Here is an 18,560-nt window from a genome sequence, read left to right as displayed (position 1 = left end):
CATCAGAGTTCTGCTAAGTTCCATCTGATCACCGACCTGAACCCATTTCCATCCATCTGAGGCATATTAGACATGAAGGCTGAGGGAGAGAGTGCCAGGGGCTAGAGGGTGCCAAGGGCACCTCACAGGAGACTCATGGGGTCATTGCATCTGAACAAGAAAACTACCAGGCGCGCTGGTCTGGGTGTAACTGTGAGGTGTGTGGCCGAGGCTGCCGCCACAGCTGCTTCCTCCTCCTCCTCCTCCTCCTCCTCCTCCTTCTTCCTCTTCTTCCTCTTCTTCCTCTTCCTCCTCCTCCTCCTTCTCCTCCTCTTCTTCCTCCTCCTCCTCCTTCTGTTTTTCAAGACAGGGCTTCTCTGGATAGCTTTGGCTGTCCTGGAACTAGTTCTGTAGACCAGGCTGACCTCAAACTCATAGAGATTCACCTGCCTCTACCTCTGCCCCCTGAGTGCTGGAATTAAAGATGTATACCACCACCACATGTGGCCCTCTTAATTGTGTCTGTGAATTCCCAGGGGTTCTATATCTCCATGGCCCTCCTTTGTTCCTCCAAGGATCCTGGTTCCTATATGTGGTGGATTGAGTGTCCCTCATCGGCTGGGGCATTTGAATGGCTGGTCTCCAGTTGGTGGCGTCTGGAGAGGCAATGGGGAGGCAGCCTTGCTGGAGAAAGGTTGTCACTAAGGGCAGACCTTTAGGGTTTAAAGCCTTGCCGCACTTCTGGTTTGCTCTCGGCTTCGTGCTTGCCGTGGAAGATATCATCTCCCAGCTTCCCACTCCCGTCACCACGGCTGCTGCCTGTTGCCATGCCTCCCACCATGACGGGCTTTGTCCTTCTGGAAACAGAAGCCCAAACAAACACTTTCTTCTACAAGCTGCCTCGGTGGTGATGTTTTGTCACAGCAACAGAAAAGTAACTAATGTACTATGTCACAAAATAAAGAAGGTTCCAGCTGAGCCCTGCCCTATATCTTGCACCCTCAGAATGCAAAATCTCAAATTAGTCCTCTTTCAGAACCCTCTTTAGGGCTGGAAAGGTGGCTCAGAGGTAAGAGCACTGGCTGCTCTTCCAGAGGTCCTGAGTTCAATTCCCAAGAACCATATGGAGGCTCACAGCCATCTGTAATGAGATCTGGCGCCCTCTTCTGGTGGGCAGGTATACATGCAGACAGAACACTGTATACATAATAAATAAATCTTTTTAAAAAAACAAAAACAAAAAACCCCTCCCTTTTCTTTCCTTCCTTCTCTCCCATGCCAGGGGATGTTTATAACAAGAATCTTTTTTTTTAATTTTTTTTTTGCTTGAAACATGATGCCAATAGAATCGAGGAATCAGCAATACAGGAAAGGTTGTTGTTCGTTTTCAATCGTTGTATTTTGTTGTTGTCATCATTTTACAATGTTTTTACTTGTTTGTTTTTATGTGTACGGATGATTTGCCTGCACGTAATCTCGTGCACCACAGTCAAGAGTGCCGGATCCCCTGGAGCTGGAGTTACAGATGGTTGTGAGCCTCCATGTGGGTGCTGGGGGGCAGCCCGTGCTCTTAACCACTGAGCCACCTCTCCAGCCTGGGAAGAGTTTTTAAGAATTTGAGAATATAGCTCTCTTCAGCTTCCCTCCCTCCTCCAAATCACACTGGATAAAGGAGTGCACATTTGGGACTCATCAGTAATTGGGGGAGGGTTTGAGGACTGAGAGTGGGTGGATGGAAGAGAGGAATTCTGTTGTTTATTCCAGTCTACTAGAGATACACAAGAAGGGAACTGAGGGGAAACACCACCTTTATGTTTCTTCATCCTCAGCCCTGAAAATACCAAGGAAGAGACTTTCTTCCTTAGCCCGGTCCTCTAGTCTTGGAGGCCCCAGAGAAACATAAGCAGACAGAAACAGTGGGAAACTAGTACCGAAGAGAATGTTGCAAGGCAGGAATGGAAGATTCGGTATGTTATTTGCTGTCAGCAGAGGACGCCTGGAATTTTCCATAGTTTGACTTTCTGGCTAACCATTACTGTCTTCATAATTGCTGGCAGCTGACCCCTTGCTGAGCTGCTGGGCTTGCCAGCCACCTGCCCACCAGCCCGAGGACTGCACCAGCTGCTGCCAGATGCTGAGGCCTTCTCAGTCATCTTTAGGGACAAGTAAGCATGCTGGTTGTCTGCCCACCCAGCTGCCGGATGAATGGTCGTCTCGTTCTGTTTCCGGGGCTTTTCGAATGAGCTCTCCAGAGCCTGCATAACTCACATGAGCACAGCCTGCTCATGCCCTGGAATGGCTCAGGGGCTAGCCACTACTGCCCTGCTAGGGCAGATGCTAGACATCTCAGGAAGAAAGGCCTGGGTATATTTAGCAAGCAAGCAGCTGTCAGTTCTCAAGGATCACAGGAAAAGGCCTGTAGTGGCTTCTAGAAGGAGTCACATGCACCAGAGCTGAAAGGGGTCTGAAGGGCTGTTTTAAATTCTCCACTTCTCATGAGAGTTGGGAACTGAGCAGGAGGTCTGGAGAGGAAGTTAACTGCTTAGGACTACAGAGCAAGTTCCAGAGCCCCTCTGTGTCTACGAGCCAAGCGGATATATATGTGAACTATCTTGAGAAGAGCTTGACCCTACATCCTTCTATGTGTCTTCATCTTCCACTCTCCCCCACTGTCCAGCCTCTCCCACTGTGCTCCGAACTCAGGATGCTGGCCTCCATGGCTGCCTTGTATCTGCTATATACTCAGACTTAGCGGACAAAGTAGCTGTAGGAAGTCAGAAAGAGAAAAGCGTGGTAGAAGGGACATATTCTCCTAGCTCTTCTCCTGGGATGCCATGGGATGGTCATGTTCCCTGGCTGACAGTTGAGTCAGGCTGGGTCTCTGTCTTAGTTATGGTTACTGTTGCTGTGACGAAAAACCATGACTATGGCAACTCTTTTTTTTTTTTTTTTTTTTTGGTTTTTCGAGACAGGGTTTCTCTGTGTAACAGCCCTGGCTGTCCTGGAACTCACTCTGTAGACCAGGCTGGCCTCGAACTCACTGAGATCCACCTGCCTCTGTCTCCAGAGTGCTGGGATTCAAGGAGTGTGCTGCCCAGCAACCATGGAAACTCTTATAAAGGAAAGCATTTAGCTGGGGTTTGCTTACAGTTTCACAGGTTAGTCCATTATCATCATGGTGGGGAGCATGGCAGCATGCAGGCAGACATGGTGCTGGAGAAGTAGCTGAGAGTCCTACATCTAGATCCGAAGGCAGCAGGAAGAGAGAGCCATTGGGCCTGGCTTGGGCTTTTGAAACCTCAAAACCCACCCCCAGTGACATACTTCCTCTAACAAGGCCACACCTCCTGATCCTTCCCAAGTGGCTCCACTCCCTAATGACCAAGCATTCAACCATCAAACATCTGAGCCAATGGGGGCCATTCCTATTCAAACCACCATAGCCTCTGTGGTGGTTTCAAAGAAAATGGCCCCCAAGGGGAGAGGCACTATTAGGAGGTGTGGCCTTGTTGGAGTAGGTGTGATCTTGTTGGAGGACGTGTGTCACTGTGGAGGCGGGCTTTGAGGTCTTATATATGCTCAAAGTCCATCTGCAGGTGAGTCACCCTGCGGGGTTGGTGTGTGGGTCGCCTGGGCAGATGCTTCCACAGGTGTTATCAGTTCTGTCAGCTTTGAGTGTCTCAGCCCCCCTGAGGCTTTCGGGTCATTAACATTTCCATAGTATCGCTTTTATCATCACTGTGACCAAAATACCTGATGCAAACAGCTTACCGCCCAGAGTTTCAGAAGAAGCGGTTTGCATCATGGCAAGGAGGATGCTAAGAGCAGGGTGGGAAGTGGGTGAGGATAAGCCCCCCAAGAACCTGGCTCCGGTGAACTTCCTCCAGCTAAGCCCGCCTTTTGGTTCCACAATCTAGCCTCTCACAGTATAGTCACTGGATGGGAGGAGGCATTCAAAACACAGACCTGTGGGGAGCCCTGATGGCTTGGGGGGGGGGGGGGGTTAATAGATCGTTTCAGCTGGAGTTGGTGTCAAGTGTCATAGCCCTTGATCTATGGAGCAGGGTGGAGTGGTTGCTGGCAGGGCTGTTAGGTAATGGTTATTCAAGGTCCTGGGGTTTTTTGGCTGTATAATAATGGAATTCTTGTCACCAAATGAATGATCAGTATCTTGAATGACTTGCCCAAATCTTACAGACATGCAAAATGACAATGGCTAAATGATATATATATATATATATAAATTTAATATTTAATAATTATATATAAATTATTATATATATTTCTTTTTCTTTGCACATAAAGGATATTTTTTAGTGGACAAGCTAGGGGGTTCGTGGTATCAGAGATTCTGGTTGCTTCCCCTCAGCACATGCTTCTACCTCAAGATTAAACATGGATGCTTGCATTCAGCTCTTCCACTCTAAGCAGCAGGGGGAAAAAGAGGAAGACATGATGCACTCTCATCTCCTCATCTTCACTGTGATACAGCCAGGAAATTGAACTTGATACTTTCCTCCTACTTGATATTTTCATCCTACGGACTAAGATAAATGATGCTAGCAAGCCTGCGGAATACAATACACACAAAAAATCCATTGTATCTTGCTAGCAACTACCATTTAGAATCTAAAATGGTAAAATAACTCCATCTCTAATGGAACAAAATGCTTAGGATAAATCTTCCAAATGATGTGCAAGACCTGGAGAGAGGCTCAGTAGTCAAGAGTGCTTGCTGCTCTTCCAGAGGACCAGAGTGTGGTTTCCAGTGCCCACATCAGGTGGCTTACAACAACCTATAACTCCAGTTCCAGGACATCCAGCACCCTCTTTTTGGCATCCATGGGTACTCATATGCACATTTGCAGACAGACAGACAGACGACACACATGCACACACAAATAAAATAAATCCCATAGGCTGAAAATTTTAAAGCATGACAGCGTGACAGGACATTAAAGAAGGCAGAGAAAATAGATAGTCATACACTGCGTTCCCCCCTCGGTGTTTGCCACCGTCAGCTCTTGGAATAATCAACAGTTTAAAAACAGTTGACAAGCTTATTTTAAATCTCATATGGGAAGAGCAAGCAACTTCAATAGACCCATTGTTTTTGAATGGAGGATGATGACATTGGAGCACTCATACTGCTTGATTTCAAGAGTAATCTGTGGATCTAAAAATATGAAGCAGTTTTATCCTTCACAAATTGACATGTGAGGGGCTGGAGCCACAGCTCAGCAGTTAAGAGCACTGGCTGCTCTTCTAGAGTACCCGGGCTCGATTCCCAGCACCCATGTGGCAGCTCACAACCCCCTGTAATTTCAGTTCCAGGGATGCCCCCTTCGGGCCTCCTCTGGCAGCAGGCATGAATATGATGCACAGGCATACACACAGGCGAAATATTCTACACATAAAATAATACAATTTTAAATATATTTTTAAAAAAAAAAAATCAACATGGAAATGATATCCAAACCAGATGAAACGGTGCCTCTCTGAGATCACCATTTCTACTTCTCAAAATGACTTCCTCTGAAAGTGGATACTCATTTGATGTAATTTCTGGGGGCAGAGAGATGTCCTGTTGAAGGTAAGCTTTGTTAGAGAGACAGAGTTGGGCTCCCACACTGTGTCTGCACTGGGGATGCTGATGTTGGGCTCCCACACTGTGTCTACCCTGGGGATGCTGATGTTGGGTTCCCGCACTGTGTCTGCCCTGGGGATGCTGATGTTGGGCTCCCACACTGTGTCTGCCCTGGGGATGCTGATGTTGGGCTCCCACACTGTGTCTGCACTGGGGATGCTGATGTTGGGCTCCCATACTGTGTCTGCATTGGGGGGGTGCTGATGTTTCTTAGTTTTGTTTTTAACTGGAGCATAAAAAGGAGAGGACTTTGAACAAAGGCCCATTAAACAGAGAGGTTGCAGATAATTCCACAGTGTGTTTCTGATCTGAAAATCCATATGAATGTCTAAAATAGAAAAAAAAAACATGAGAACACAAATTACATATCTTGGGGGTTGAGGAGCATCGGGGATCTCAGTCTGCCTTGGGCATGCTTCCTGATGGGCTCTCAGATAAGTGTCCTTCCCAAGGACAAGATGAGGACAAGATGTCCCCTTCAGTATTGTCACTCCCGTGACTCTGGAGATCTACCCACAAGCCTTTCCTGTAACTGCCAGGGCAGCCAGACACACAACAGCAAGGCAGCCCCATGGACGCCCAGCACCCCGGGAGGGGCCGGGTGGGCCTCAGTCTTTCACTTTGTTTTGTGGAGTTGTTTCCCCCGGCTGTCTCAATGTCTCTGCAACACAGCAGATTCCCTCTTGCTATTTGTCTGTCATCGTCCCGCTCCTCCTCCCCCTCCTCCCTCCCCTCCTCCTCCCTCTCCAGTGCTGGGAATCAAGGACAGCTTCACACACACTAGTCAAGTCTTCTAATACTGAGCTCTACTTTCAGCACCATCTTTTCCTGTCAAACTGTTTCAGTGACGCTACCCCGTGCCTTTCTGTGCTGACAGAAACGAAACGTCTCTGTCTCCGGTCTTATCTACCCAGAGAAGGAAGCTTTCTGGTGCCTGCTCTCTGCCGGTCCTAGCCCTCCGATTTCCCTTGGAAGACCATCATCCCAGGAGGAGGAGGGGCTGAGCCATGGTGGGCTGAGGCCCACCCGGCCCCTCCTGGGGTGCTGGGCGTCCATGGTGTTGCCTTGCCCTCCCAGACTCTGAGTAGGGCTTGTGTTATTAGTGGTGGTCCAGCTCCACCCCACTGCTCCAGACAACCCTGGAAGAATCAGAACTTCTCGTAAGACGGGCTTCTGCCTGCAGAGCCCGCTTCTCTAGCTGTTTGAAGTCCTTCCTACAGAAATCCCAGTTCCAGCGTCATTATGCTTTCCTTAATTAGTCTTTATCTTCCCGCTCCACATACTTAGATCAACAGGTCATCAAAACTTTGACACACAAGAGAGACGTTGTTAAGTGTTAGGATCGTGGCCATCTTACTCTTTGTAGAAACATACAAGCGTAGCCACACACATCTTTATTTTCCTATAGCTTCCAGTCAAGAGAAAGTTGGGCCCAGTTCTGGGCACCCAGCAACTAACTCTTTTGTTCAACTGGTGCATATTCATTGCTGGTAAACCAGGAGACAAAACACTGAACTAGGAGACCGGGATGTCAGAATCTTCTAGTCATTATGAAAGTTACATTATAAGCGTAGCATGGGCTACTGAAAATCTGAAGCCACAGTTCAAGGCCAGCCTTTGCAAGACTTTTTCTGAGAGAGAGAGAGAGAGAGAGAGAGAGAGAGAGAGAGAGAGAGAGAGAGCGAGCGAGCGAGCTAGCTGTAGCTGGTACACACCTATAAAATACCTGCACTTGGAGAAGGAAGATTAGGAATTCAAGATCATTCCGGGCCTGCAGGCACTACAAGAAACAAACAGGGTCTCAGTATGTAGCCCTAGCTGTCCTGGAACTCACAGAGATCCACCTGCCTCTGTCTCCTGAGCTCTGGGATTTAAAGGGGTGTGCCACTACACCCCATCTGTCTGCTTTTTTTTTTTTCTCTTATGAGTTTGGAAAAGATTTCCTTCTTCGGTCGGCAGAGGCAACGTGCACATTTAGCGGTGAACACACTCCCTTATTTTTTTGAGCAAGACTCAGAAAGAGTGCAATACCTTGTCCCAAGTCACCCAGCTAGTTGGGGGTGAACGTGGTGGTGTAGCAGGAGTAGGGTTCGCCCAGCTTCGCTTGCAGCCGGGGCGGGCGGGCCGGGCGGGAGGTGGCTGCGGCCCCGCCCCGCGAGTGTCAGGCCCTTCCTCCCGGCGCCTCCCGCCCGAGGTCACCCGTGGGCTGGCTGGGATGGGCGGCTCGCACTCCCAGGGTCGCGGCCCGGGGCCCGCGGGGGAGACGTCCCCGATAGCCGCGGAGGCCGCGTGAGTCAGCGCAGGGCGCGGGGCCGGGGGACCCCGGGGGCAAGGGACGGACACCGGGCAGGCAGGGTGGGGGTGCTCGACGAGACCCGCGCGGGCCTGCGGGGTCCAGGGGGTTGGGGATGGGGCGCTTGTGGCTCCCAAGAATTCCCTCTTGTTTGCGGCGGCGATGTGCCCGGTGACCTCAGAGAAGGGCAGCATTGTAGCTGCAGCAAGTGAGCTTTGTTCCGGGACGGCGACAGCTGGGGACGCCAAGCACCGTAAGAGGGAACTAGCTCAGTGCGGGACGTGGTGAAAGTTGGGGAGAATGTGGGGAGAGGGGGAGTGCCGATGAAGACTTGAGAGACTGCTCGGAGCCGTCCAAACTGTGTTGGGGAGTTAGTTGTGTGTGCGCTGGAGGTGACTCTTCAGGGGGATAGACGCTGTGGCATGGCAAGGCTTTTTTTTTTTTTTTTTTTTTTTGGTTTTTCGAGACAGGGTTTCTCTGTGTAGCTTTGCGCCTTTCCTGGAACTCACTCTGTAGCCCAGGCTGGCCTCGAACTCACAGAGATCCGCCTGCCTCTGCCTCCCGAGTGCTGGGATTAAAGGCGTGCGCCACCACCGCCCGGTAAGGCTTTTTTTTTTTCCCTTTCCTTTTTTTTAAAAATAATCTTTTCAATGCAAAACAGCCTCCTGGTATCCAAATACTAAATACGTTATTTTTACCTCCTATTATTTTTTAAAAAAACTTTATTTTATTTATTTATTTATTTGTGTCAGGGCACACGTGTGGAGGCCAGCTCTTTTTCTTCTATCTGGGTCCCAGGAGTCGAACTCAAGGTTGTTAGACTTGGGTACAAAGACCTATCTTTACCTGTTGAACCACATGTCACCAGCTCTGTACCTCCTAATATTTACATATGATTACAAATCTAAACGTAGTTTGTGCAACTTGTGAATAAAAAGGATAGCTGAGATTTACCGAGCATGTGAGATTTGATTAAAAAAAAAAACAACTTAATAATTGCTTTGTGCAATTTAATCTCCAAGAACACTGAATTAGTTTCTTGTATTGTCATTCTACCCGTAAATAAACCAAAGCACAGAGAAATCAAGTTGGTTGTCTAAGGTCACCCAGCTACAAAGTATCGGACCCTAGGGTGTCTACTTTGAGAGTTCAAGTTGCAGCTGCCTCTCACCTAAGAAAAGTGGGAAGAAACAATCAGATTTTAGTTCACATAGCAGAACACACACCCCCTTTCCTTTCCTTTTCCTCGAATAAGGGAATCTGAATTGGCATTGCTTAATACAAAAATATAAAATGGTAGAGTTGATGTAACTTTTAAGAAACAAACAAACATTCGGGGCTGTGGAGGTGGCTCAGCAGTTAAGAGCACTTGCTCTTACCCAGGACCTGAGTTCAGTTCCCAGCACCCATATGGTGGCTCAGAACCATCCCACAACTCCAGTTCCAGGGGATCTGACATCCTCTTCCGACTTCTTTGGGCATCAGGCACAAATGTGGTGCACATACATGCATGCTGGCAAAACAATCATACACATAAAATAAAAATAATTAGCTGGGTGGTAGCGCATGCCTTTAAGCCCAGCACTTGGGAGGCAGAGGCAGGTGAATCTCTGTGAGTTCCAGGCCAGCCTGGTCCACAGAGGAAGTTCCAGGACAGCCAGCACCACATAGAGAAATCCTGTCTTGAAACACGGAAAAAATAATTAAGTCAGGGTTGTGTGGGGGGTTGGGGGGGTCTTTTATTTATTTCTTAACTTCTCTATATCTCCATTTCATCATTTTTTTAAACCAAATGGTAGAAACAGCTTCATGGGCTGTTCTGAGGCCGATAGAAGATTGTATGTATGTGAATCACAACCATTTTATCTGTGAACCATTTTATCTGTGAACATACACCATTGATTCTCTCAGCCAAGGATGAAAATAACTGATCTTTATGGATTGTGACTGTAAAGGTTTACTGCATAGTTTGAAGGTAGAGTGTAGATTTTTCACTGGCAGTGTTTGGAAAAGTGAAGGTGCACGTGAGTTCAGTTGCTGGGGTATTAAGTCATCAATTGTTCAATTGTCTAGTGTCTTGGTGTTCTCTCTCTCTCTCTCTGATCCCCTCCCCTGGAAGTTCTTCATGTACCTTCTCTGTTTGACAAAGCTTGCCTAAAATCAACCAATACAAACAGACATCCTTGGTCTTTGCTCGGTAAGCACATGGGTTGTCATTCAGTGGTGGAGTGCCTGCCTAGGCTTTGGGCTTCGTTCTCAGGACTGCGATTTTGATCTCATCAGGCTCTGCTCAGTGAGGCAGCCTTAGCGGACACGGGATGCCAGTTAAAGACCTTAAGAAGCAGGGTGTGGTAGTACATGCCTTTAGTACCAGAGCTCAGAGGCAGGTGGATTTCTGAGTTGGAGGCCAGCCTGGTCTACAGAGCAAGTTCTAGGACAGCCAGGGCTTCACAGAACCCTCTCCCTCTCCCTCTCCCTCTCCCTCTCCCTCTCCCTCTCCCTCTCCTTCTCCCTCTCTCTCTGTGTGTGTGTGTGTGTATGTAATGACTTTAGAAAGATGAAATTCCATTCCTGTAAAAGCAAAAAATTTGCTTTTTACCCAAGCGCTACTAATCGGAGGCACATACCACAAGTCTCTCCAGGGGCCAAGAGAGCAAGGACTCATTGTTCACATGGGTCCCGGCAGACTTCCTGTTGGGACATGTGTCTGCCCTGGATAACGTTGACCTCAAGGAAGTGCCCCCTTGGACAGTGGCATTTTTGAAGTCTATTGTTCCTTTAAAAAAAAAATCATATGAAAGTCACATGACTAATGCACTCACAGGCATTTTCTTTTGAGGGAGAAATAGTCTTTGAGAATGTTCACAGTCTGTATTTCAGAAGAACTTAACTAGTAGGTACTCAAAGGAGCCAGAGAAGGCCCTTACAGGGACTCCGCTGAGGAATACCAAGAGGCGTCCAAGTGCATGGAAATAAATGTGTGATTTCAGTCAAACTCATCAGTGTTTAAAAGTTTAACCTTCTCTGAGCCCAAGGAAACAAATGGCTGACTTGGGTAAAAGCCGAAGTAGTTTCATTCATTCATTCATTAGTTCATTCGTTCATTCGTTCATTCATTCATTCATTCCAGGAGGCTTTGAGGATTAAGAAAGCGCGGCTGTGGGGGCAGGCAGACTTGTGTTAGAATTCCTGTTATGCTGTGCCCCCCTCCCCAGCCCCTCGCTTAGTTTAGGACAAATGGGAAATGCCCCCCCAACACCCCCCCACCCCCCATCCCCCACCCCCCGCACCAGTACTGGGATTACAGGTGTTCACTGCCATGCCTGGTTTTACACAGTGCTGGAGATCGAACCCGGAGCCTGGCGTTTGCCGCTCAGGCACTCTCTCAACCGAGCTGTATGGCCAGTCCAGCAACCTCTTCATTTTTTCCTTCAGCTCATTTCCAAGTTTTTCAGGAAGGAACGCTACCAAGAAGACAGGCCCGCCTTGGGTATGTGGTAGTTGGGCGCGCTGTTTGAAACCTCTGCTTCCCTGGTCGATTGCTTTTGGCGATACACCTGACCCACCCACCGACCGACCTACCGTGGTAGCTTTTCTAGGAACGTGGGTGATTTGGGGGCAGTTTCAGAGAATGAGATAAAGCAGAGCCCATGATTTATAGATAATCACCTCGTTCTTATTTAGCTTGTCTGTCTGAAATATATGATAGGCACAGGTTAAATTTCTGGACCAACCTTTGCATTCTGGATTTAGTGAATAATGGACTGGGTCGGCAGCCAGTTGTGTGTGTGTGTGTGTGTGTGTGTAGACAGTGTTCGGAGGTCTTGAGTGATTTTGCCTATATCTTTCTGATCATGTCAGCAAGATGCAGAAGGTTTAATCTTCTCTCGACTGTAAAGTCTGCAACAGTTAATCTGAAGGGCAACCTCCTCCTCTTCCCCCTCCTCCCCCTCCCTTCTCCCCCTCCTCCTCCTCCCCTTCCTCTCCCTTCCCCCCTCCCCCTTCTCGTCCTCCTCTTTTTTTGTGGTGGTTCCGGGGAATTAAATTTAGAGCCCTGTGCATGACAGGCAAGCACTCTGACTGAGCCTCATCCCCAGCCCTCTCTCTCTCTCTCTCTCTCTCTCTCTCTCTCTCTCTCTCTCTCTCTCTCTCTCTCCACTTTGACACAAGCTCTTACACTGCCCACCAGGTCGGCCTTGAATATGCGATCTTTGTGCTCCAGCCTTCCAAGTACCTGGGATTTTAGGAGTGTGCTCAAGGCCAATGTCTGAAGTGTTTCTTGATGGAAAAGTCATTGTGGAGCAGGTAAATGTTCCTGACAGGAAGAGGGGGTGTTGGCCTTGAATTTTTGAACTCAGAAACTTGGTTCACAATATGCACACTTATTCTGAATCCCACTGGTTTCAAACTGATAGTATTGTTCATCATCTTCTCTGTAGATAATTTGTATTAAAAACATGCTGGTTCAGCCAGGTGTGGTGGCGCACACCTTTGATCCCAGCACTCAGGAGGGAGAAGCCGGTGGATCTTTGTGAGGTCTAGGCCAGTCTGGCTTACATAGCAATTCCAGGCCAGCCGGAGCTATGTGATGGGATCCTGTCTCAAATATCAAACAAAAAACAACTATAATTAAAAACACGTTAATTCCAAGCCAGGCGTGTGTGCACACTATAATCCTAACACTTGGAAGGAAAGGCTGGGATTCAGAGTGAGGTCTTGTCTCAAAATAAATAAATAAATAAAAGCGCCATCAGTTTTCATTTACTACAGAAGTTTTAAAAATGCCTATGTAAAGTGCTTTAGTGTAGAATTAAAGAGAGATTTAGAGAAAGTTGTAGGAAAAGGCACAGAAAAATTAGCTACATAAAGACAAGTTAAAAGAATTATAGTGTCTAACTTGGAGAAATGGCCTGAGAAATGTAGAAATATATAATTTTAGGAGATGGCTTGTTCTGTCTCTAGCAAAGCTCGCTGAAAGGGAAATGGCCTGAAGTTCAGGACAAGGGAATTACTGGTGTGTGTGTGGGTGCATGTAGTGTAAGTGTGTTTGTGTGTGTGTGTGTGTGTGTGTGTGTGTGTGTAGTGGGAATATCTCTTCTGTGTGTGTGTGTGTGTGTGTGTGTGTGTGTGTGTGTGTGTGTAGTGGGGATATCTCTTCTGTGTGTGTATGTGTGTGTGAGTGTGTGTAGTGGGGATATCTCTTCTGTGTGTGTGAGAGAGTGTGTGTGAGTGTGTGTGTGAGTGTGTGTGGTGTGTGTGTGTAATGGGGATATCTCTTCTGTGTGAGTGTGTGTGTGTATGAGAGAGAGTGTGAGTGTGTATGTGAGTGTGTGTGTGTGTGTGTGTGTGTGTGTGTGTGTGTGTGTGTGTAGTGGGGATATATAGTAGTGGGGTTATCTCTTCTGTGTGTGAGGGACGGAAGTAGTCCTATTCAGTAAGGAAGAAGGCGCTGTCTCTGCTAGTCTTTACAAGATAAGATACACACTCTCAAGACAGCTCCTGAGAAGGAATGCAGGTACAGCTTAGTCCCACTAACTCTTCCCCTTTGGGGCTGGCAGACAGCAGCACCCACCTTCCCCTCATCCCACGCCCTTTCCTAGCTGCCACGTGCTTCAAGATTAAACACCCAGAAACACAAGGAAGAAGATAATAATAAAAAAGGGCACAGCTGCCGGATTGTCCAGAGTCTGAGCTGGTGAGGTGCCGGAGTGGGCTGTGGGGTGAGAAAGTCGTTAACTGAGGCTGGACATGAACTGGCACCATCCGTGTGGGTCTGCCTTGTGAGGAAGCTCCTTCCAGCTATGGAGTAGAGCATGCTTTTTTTATTTTTCTGGTTTTCACACTGCAATCAGGATGGATACTAAAATTCACAATTTTAACCATTCATGTGTATGTGTGTGGGTGTGTGGTACGTATGTGCCATGCTGGTATGTACACATAGACACTTTTACTGCACTCATTGAATGATGATTCCCCACTGTTTCTCCCCTAGCTCCTGGTAACCGTTGGCCTGTTTTTTTGGTTTATATCTGCCTAGCCTAGGTCCATCATACAAATAGATCATGTAATATTATTCCTGTGTCTGGCTTGTTTCGCTTAGCATAATATTTTCAGAGCTGTTCATGTTGTAGTGTGTATCAGAATGAATAAAATGTGGCTCAGTGTGTAGTCTGTGCACCATGTATGTGTGTGTGTGTGTGTGTGTGTGTGTGTGTGTGTGTGTGTGTGTGTGAGAGAGAGAGAGAGAGAGAGAGAGAGAGAGAGAGGATTTTTTTTTTTTTTGGTTTTTAGAGACAGGGTTTCTCTGTGTAGTTTTGGTGCCTGCCCTGGGTCTCGCTCTGTAGACCAAGCTGGCCTCAAACTCACAGAGATCTGCCTGGCTCTGCTTCCCGAGTGCTGGGATTAAAGACGTGCACGGCCACCACCGCCCAGCTAGTGTGTGACATTTTGTTCTTCATTCATCTGTGGGTGGACATGTGAGTTGACCTCTCATTTTAACTACTGTGAATGATTCTGCTTTGAGCATCAGAACACAAGTGAGCCCCTGCTTTAGCTTGTCTGGGCTCTGTACCTAGGAGCAGAGCGACTGAGTGATTCTGTTTGTTTTTTTTTTTTTTGAAGTTTCCCAAAGTGACCACACCATTCTACACTCTCACCAACAAGGCATGGGGGTTCCAGTTTTCCCTTGCCCTTACCATTTGCTTATGAGTTTCTTTTTTGTTCCTTTTTTAAAAAGTATGTAAATATCTTGCTTGCCTGTACGTGTCTGTATGGGTGTGCAAGACCTGCAGAGGTCCTTGGTGCTGGAGTTACAGGTGGTTGTGAGTCACGTGGGTGCTAGAAATTGAACCTGGAGGGGTTTGGAGATTTAGCTCAGTGGTAGAGCGCTTGCCTAGCAAGCACAAGGCCCTGGGTTCGGGCTTCAGCTCTGGAAAAAAAAAATTTGTTGGCCTGGAGAGATGGCTCAGCAGTTAAGAGCATTGGCTGTTTTTCCAGAGATCCTGAGTTCAATTCTTAACAACCACATGGTGGTTTACAACCATCTGTAATGAGATCTGGCGCCCTCTTCTGGCCTGCAGGCAGAACACCATATACTAAATAAATAAATATTTTAAAAAAAAAAAAAAAGAAAAAAGAAATTGAACCTGGGTCCTCTGTGTGGACAGCAAATGCTCTTAGCTGCCGGGCCATTTGTAATGGCCATTCTAATAGGTATGAAGGAGTATTGAATTCGATTCCTGTTTGCATTTCCCCGGTATTACTAATAATGGCATTAGTTACCTAATTATTAGTTACCATGGTAACTTGACAAAAGCAACCTAGAGAAGGAGGTTCTGGCTCATAGGGTGATGTTACAGTCCATCGTGGCAGGGAAGGCTTGGTAATAGAGGTGCGAGGCTGCCGGTCCTACCGCATCCACAGTCGGAAAGTCAGAGCAGTGACTGCTTCTGCTCAGCTCAGTTTCTCCTTTTTCTTCAATCCAGGACCGCCCCCGTGGGTCGGTCATCGCACTCACCCTAACCTAGATAATACCTCACGGACGCGCCTAGAGATTTGTTCCCGTGGTGCTTCTCAATGCCACCAAATTAATAATAATCAGGATTACCGACCACAGGGACCACAGAGCTGGCTCAGTGGTTCAGAGCACATGTTGCTCTTCCAGAGGACCTGGGTTCGGTTCCCAGGCACCAAGTGATGGCTCACAACTGCCTGTCATTCCAATTCTGGGAGATCTCACACACTCTCCTACCCCTGTGGGCACCAGATGTCATACATGCAAGGATAACACTCATACACAAAAAAACATAATTAAAATAAATCTAAAAAAATATTACCCTGGGGGCTGGAGAGATGGCTCAAAGGTTAAGAGCACTGGCTGCTCCTACAGAGGTCCTGAGTTCAATTCCCAGCAACCACATGGTGGCTCTGGTTAGTCAAGTCGAACTCACAGAGATCCGCTTGCCTCTGGAATTAAAGGCATGTGCCGCCACCGCCCGGAGCGGAGATATTTCTTAAAGTATACTTTGTATTACTTTACAGAAAAGTTGATATAGAGAGCTAGAGCTCCCTTGTATGCCACATGGCTTTCCCTGTTAGTAATGTACACATAATATGTGTTTTAGTGTGGTCCATTTGTGACACTAATGAGTCAGTATTGATACATGGTAATTAACCAAAACCCATACTTTAGTCAGATTTCTGTAGTTTTTACTATCCAGAATACCACAATATAAATTTAGTAGTCATGATTATTTATTTATTTTATTTTTATTTATTTATTTTGGTTTTTTGAGGCAGGGTTTCTCTGTGTAGCTTTGCGCCTTTCCTGGAACTCGCTTTGTAGACCAGGCTGGCCTCGAACTCACAGAGATCCGCCTGGCTCTGCCTCCTGAGTGCTGGGATTAAAGGCGTGCGCCACCACTGCCAGGCCCATTTATTTATTTATGAGGGCTGGAGAGATAGCTCAGCGGTTAAGAGCACTGACTGGTCTTCCAAAGGACCCGGGTTCAATGCCCAGCACCCACATGGTGCCTCATACCTGTCTGTAACTCCAGTTCCAGGGGATCTGACACCCTCACACAGACATACATGTAGGCAAAACACAAATGAACATAAAGTAAAAATAAAATATTTATTTATTTATTCACCTATTATATTAGACAGGGTCTCACTATGTAGCTGTTTATGGCCTGGAACTAGCTATGTAGACCAAGCTCAAACTCACAGGGATCTACCTCCTTCTGCCTAGAGAGTGCTGGGATCAAAGGCGTGCACCACTTACAGCTATGAGTATTACTTTTTTTTTTTTAAATGTGCATTGGTGTTTTGCCTGAGTGTATGCCTGTGTAAGGGTGTTGGAACTCCTGGAGTTACAGACAGTTGTGAGCTGCCATGTGGGTGCTGGGAACTGAACCCAGGCCTCTGGAAGAGCAGCCAGTGCTCTTAACTTCTGAGCCATCTCTCCAGCCCAGCAGTGATTATTTTTAATATAAATCAACCTGTGATGTTGTCTTTTATAATTCTTTCTTTGGCTTTTCTGTTCTTTGCTATAGGACGAGATGGCTTGTTTTTCTTCTCATTGTTGTATGGCTCCCTCTTCCTCATAATGAACCATTTATTCTATCTGAGATTCCTGAACCACCAATGGGAAATAAGGCTCTAACAAATCCGCCCCCACCCCCCATAGCTAATCAGGTCCAGTGTGGTGACTGCGATCCCAACACTTGAGAAATGGAGGCAGGCACTGGGGGTAGTCTCACACACTGTTAATTCCAGGACTGGGAAGGCGAGGCAGGCAGATCTCTGTGAATTCCAGGACAGTTAAAGCTACACAGTGAGACCCTATGTTGAAACCCTCCCTACCCCCACCCCCCAAAAAAAAGAAAAAGAAAAAAATGGAGTTAGGAGGATATCAAGTGGCTAGCCTGGGCTTGATGAAATCATGTCTACGTGTCTAACAGAAAACAAATCTGTTTCTCTAGTGTAGTATTGAGGTGGTTTGAAAGAAAATGGCCCCCTTAGGCCCATAGGGAGTGGCCCTATTAGGAGGTGTATATTTGGCCTTGTTAGAGGAAGTGTGTCACTGGGGGTGGGCTCTGAGGTTTCAGAAGCTCAAGCCAGGCCCAGTGTCTCACTCTCTTCCTGCTGCCTACAGATCAGGATGTAGAACTCTCAGCTACCTCTCCAGCACCATGTCTGCCTGCATGCTGCCATGCTTCCCGCCATGATAATGGACTAAACCTCTGAACTGTAAGCCAGCCCCAGTGAAATGTTTTCCTTTATAAGAGTTGCCGTGGTCATGGTGTCTCTTCACAGCAATAGAAACCCTGAGAGAAGTATAAAGTGTTAAATGACCCTTTCTCGTCCCACTTTCCACCCCACCTTTTTTTTTTTTTTTTTTAGACAGTGTCTTGCTACACAACCTGGGTTAGTTTTGAACTCAGGATCCTCTTGCATCCATCTCCCACGTGCTGGCGATCACGGGTGTGTGCCACCATACCCAGCCTATAATACCACGATAAAGTTCATTGATATAGCCCATCTTTCCTTTCCTTTTTCCCTGTATGGCTTTTTCTCCCTCCCTCCTACACTGAGGATGAGAACACATCCGTTGTTTGGTCTTCGGTCAGCAAACGTTAATTGGCCGCTCTCTTCTGGCCGAGCGCTGTGAACATTATGTCCCTCGCGTGGGAATTCGCACGCACCCAGGGAAGCCTTTCTCAATATACAGTCTGACTGTTCCTCTGTACTATCGAGGTGGGAGTGAGAACGGGGGAGGTGACCTTGAGGATGGGAGAGGACAGGGCACCTAAAAGAGACGGACGTTCACCACGGGACCTTTCTTGTGGATACTACACCAACCCGATCCGTCTTAAAGGATGTAGCTTCCTCTTCAGCAACGGCGCGGCTCCCACTGCTCTCTGCTCACCCACGGGCTTTGTCAACCCGCGCCTTTTCCATAGACTAGGCTTGCTTTTTCAGATACAAGGCGCAGCAGGTCCCCATCAGGAAAGGCAAACAGTAAATCGTCATGCTCTCTCCCTTCATCTTCTTCTCTTTTGCACACAAGACTTGGTATCTGTGGAGACTTCTACCAGTGGGAGTCCTAGCCTTTGACATTTACTCAGAAGTCTCGCTGGT

The 18,560-nt window shown here is 47.4% G+C and overlaps 1 protein-coding gene across 2 annotated transcripts in view; it reads left to right on the top strand.

Moving 5' to 3' along the window:
- The first annotated feature begins 7,808 nt into the window (after nt 1-7,808).
- The window catches only part of Tacc1 (transforming acidic coiled-coil containing protein 1), a 91,310-nt gene continuing 80,558 nt past the window's right edge, over nt 7,809-18,560 (top strand). The window contains exon 1 of one of the 2 annotated variants that reach the window (XM_052751867.1): nt 7,809-7,915. In XM_052751867.1, the coding sequence (XP_052607827.1) occupies nt 7,842-7,915 (74 nt within the window). In that variant the 5' untranslated portion in view covers nt 7,809-7,841. The remainder of the gene's footprint in view (nt 7,916-18,560) is intronic. The other variant, XM_052751863.1, reaches the window with a different exon arrangement.

The sequence above is a fragment of the Peromyscus californicus genome, unplaced genomic scaffold (genome assembly GCF_007827085.1).
Source record: "Peromyscus californicus insignis strain IS unplaced genomic scaffold, ASM782708v3 Scaffold_23__1_contigs__length_62951481, whole genome shotgun sequence".
Lineage (NCBI taxonomy): Eukaryota > Metazoa > Chordata > Mammalia > Rodentia > Cricetidae > Peromyscus > Peromyscus californicus.
The sequence above is the reverse complement of the archived record's forward strand: the minus strand, read 5'-3'. Positions and strand labels throughout refer to the sequence as shown.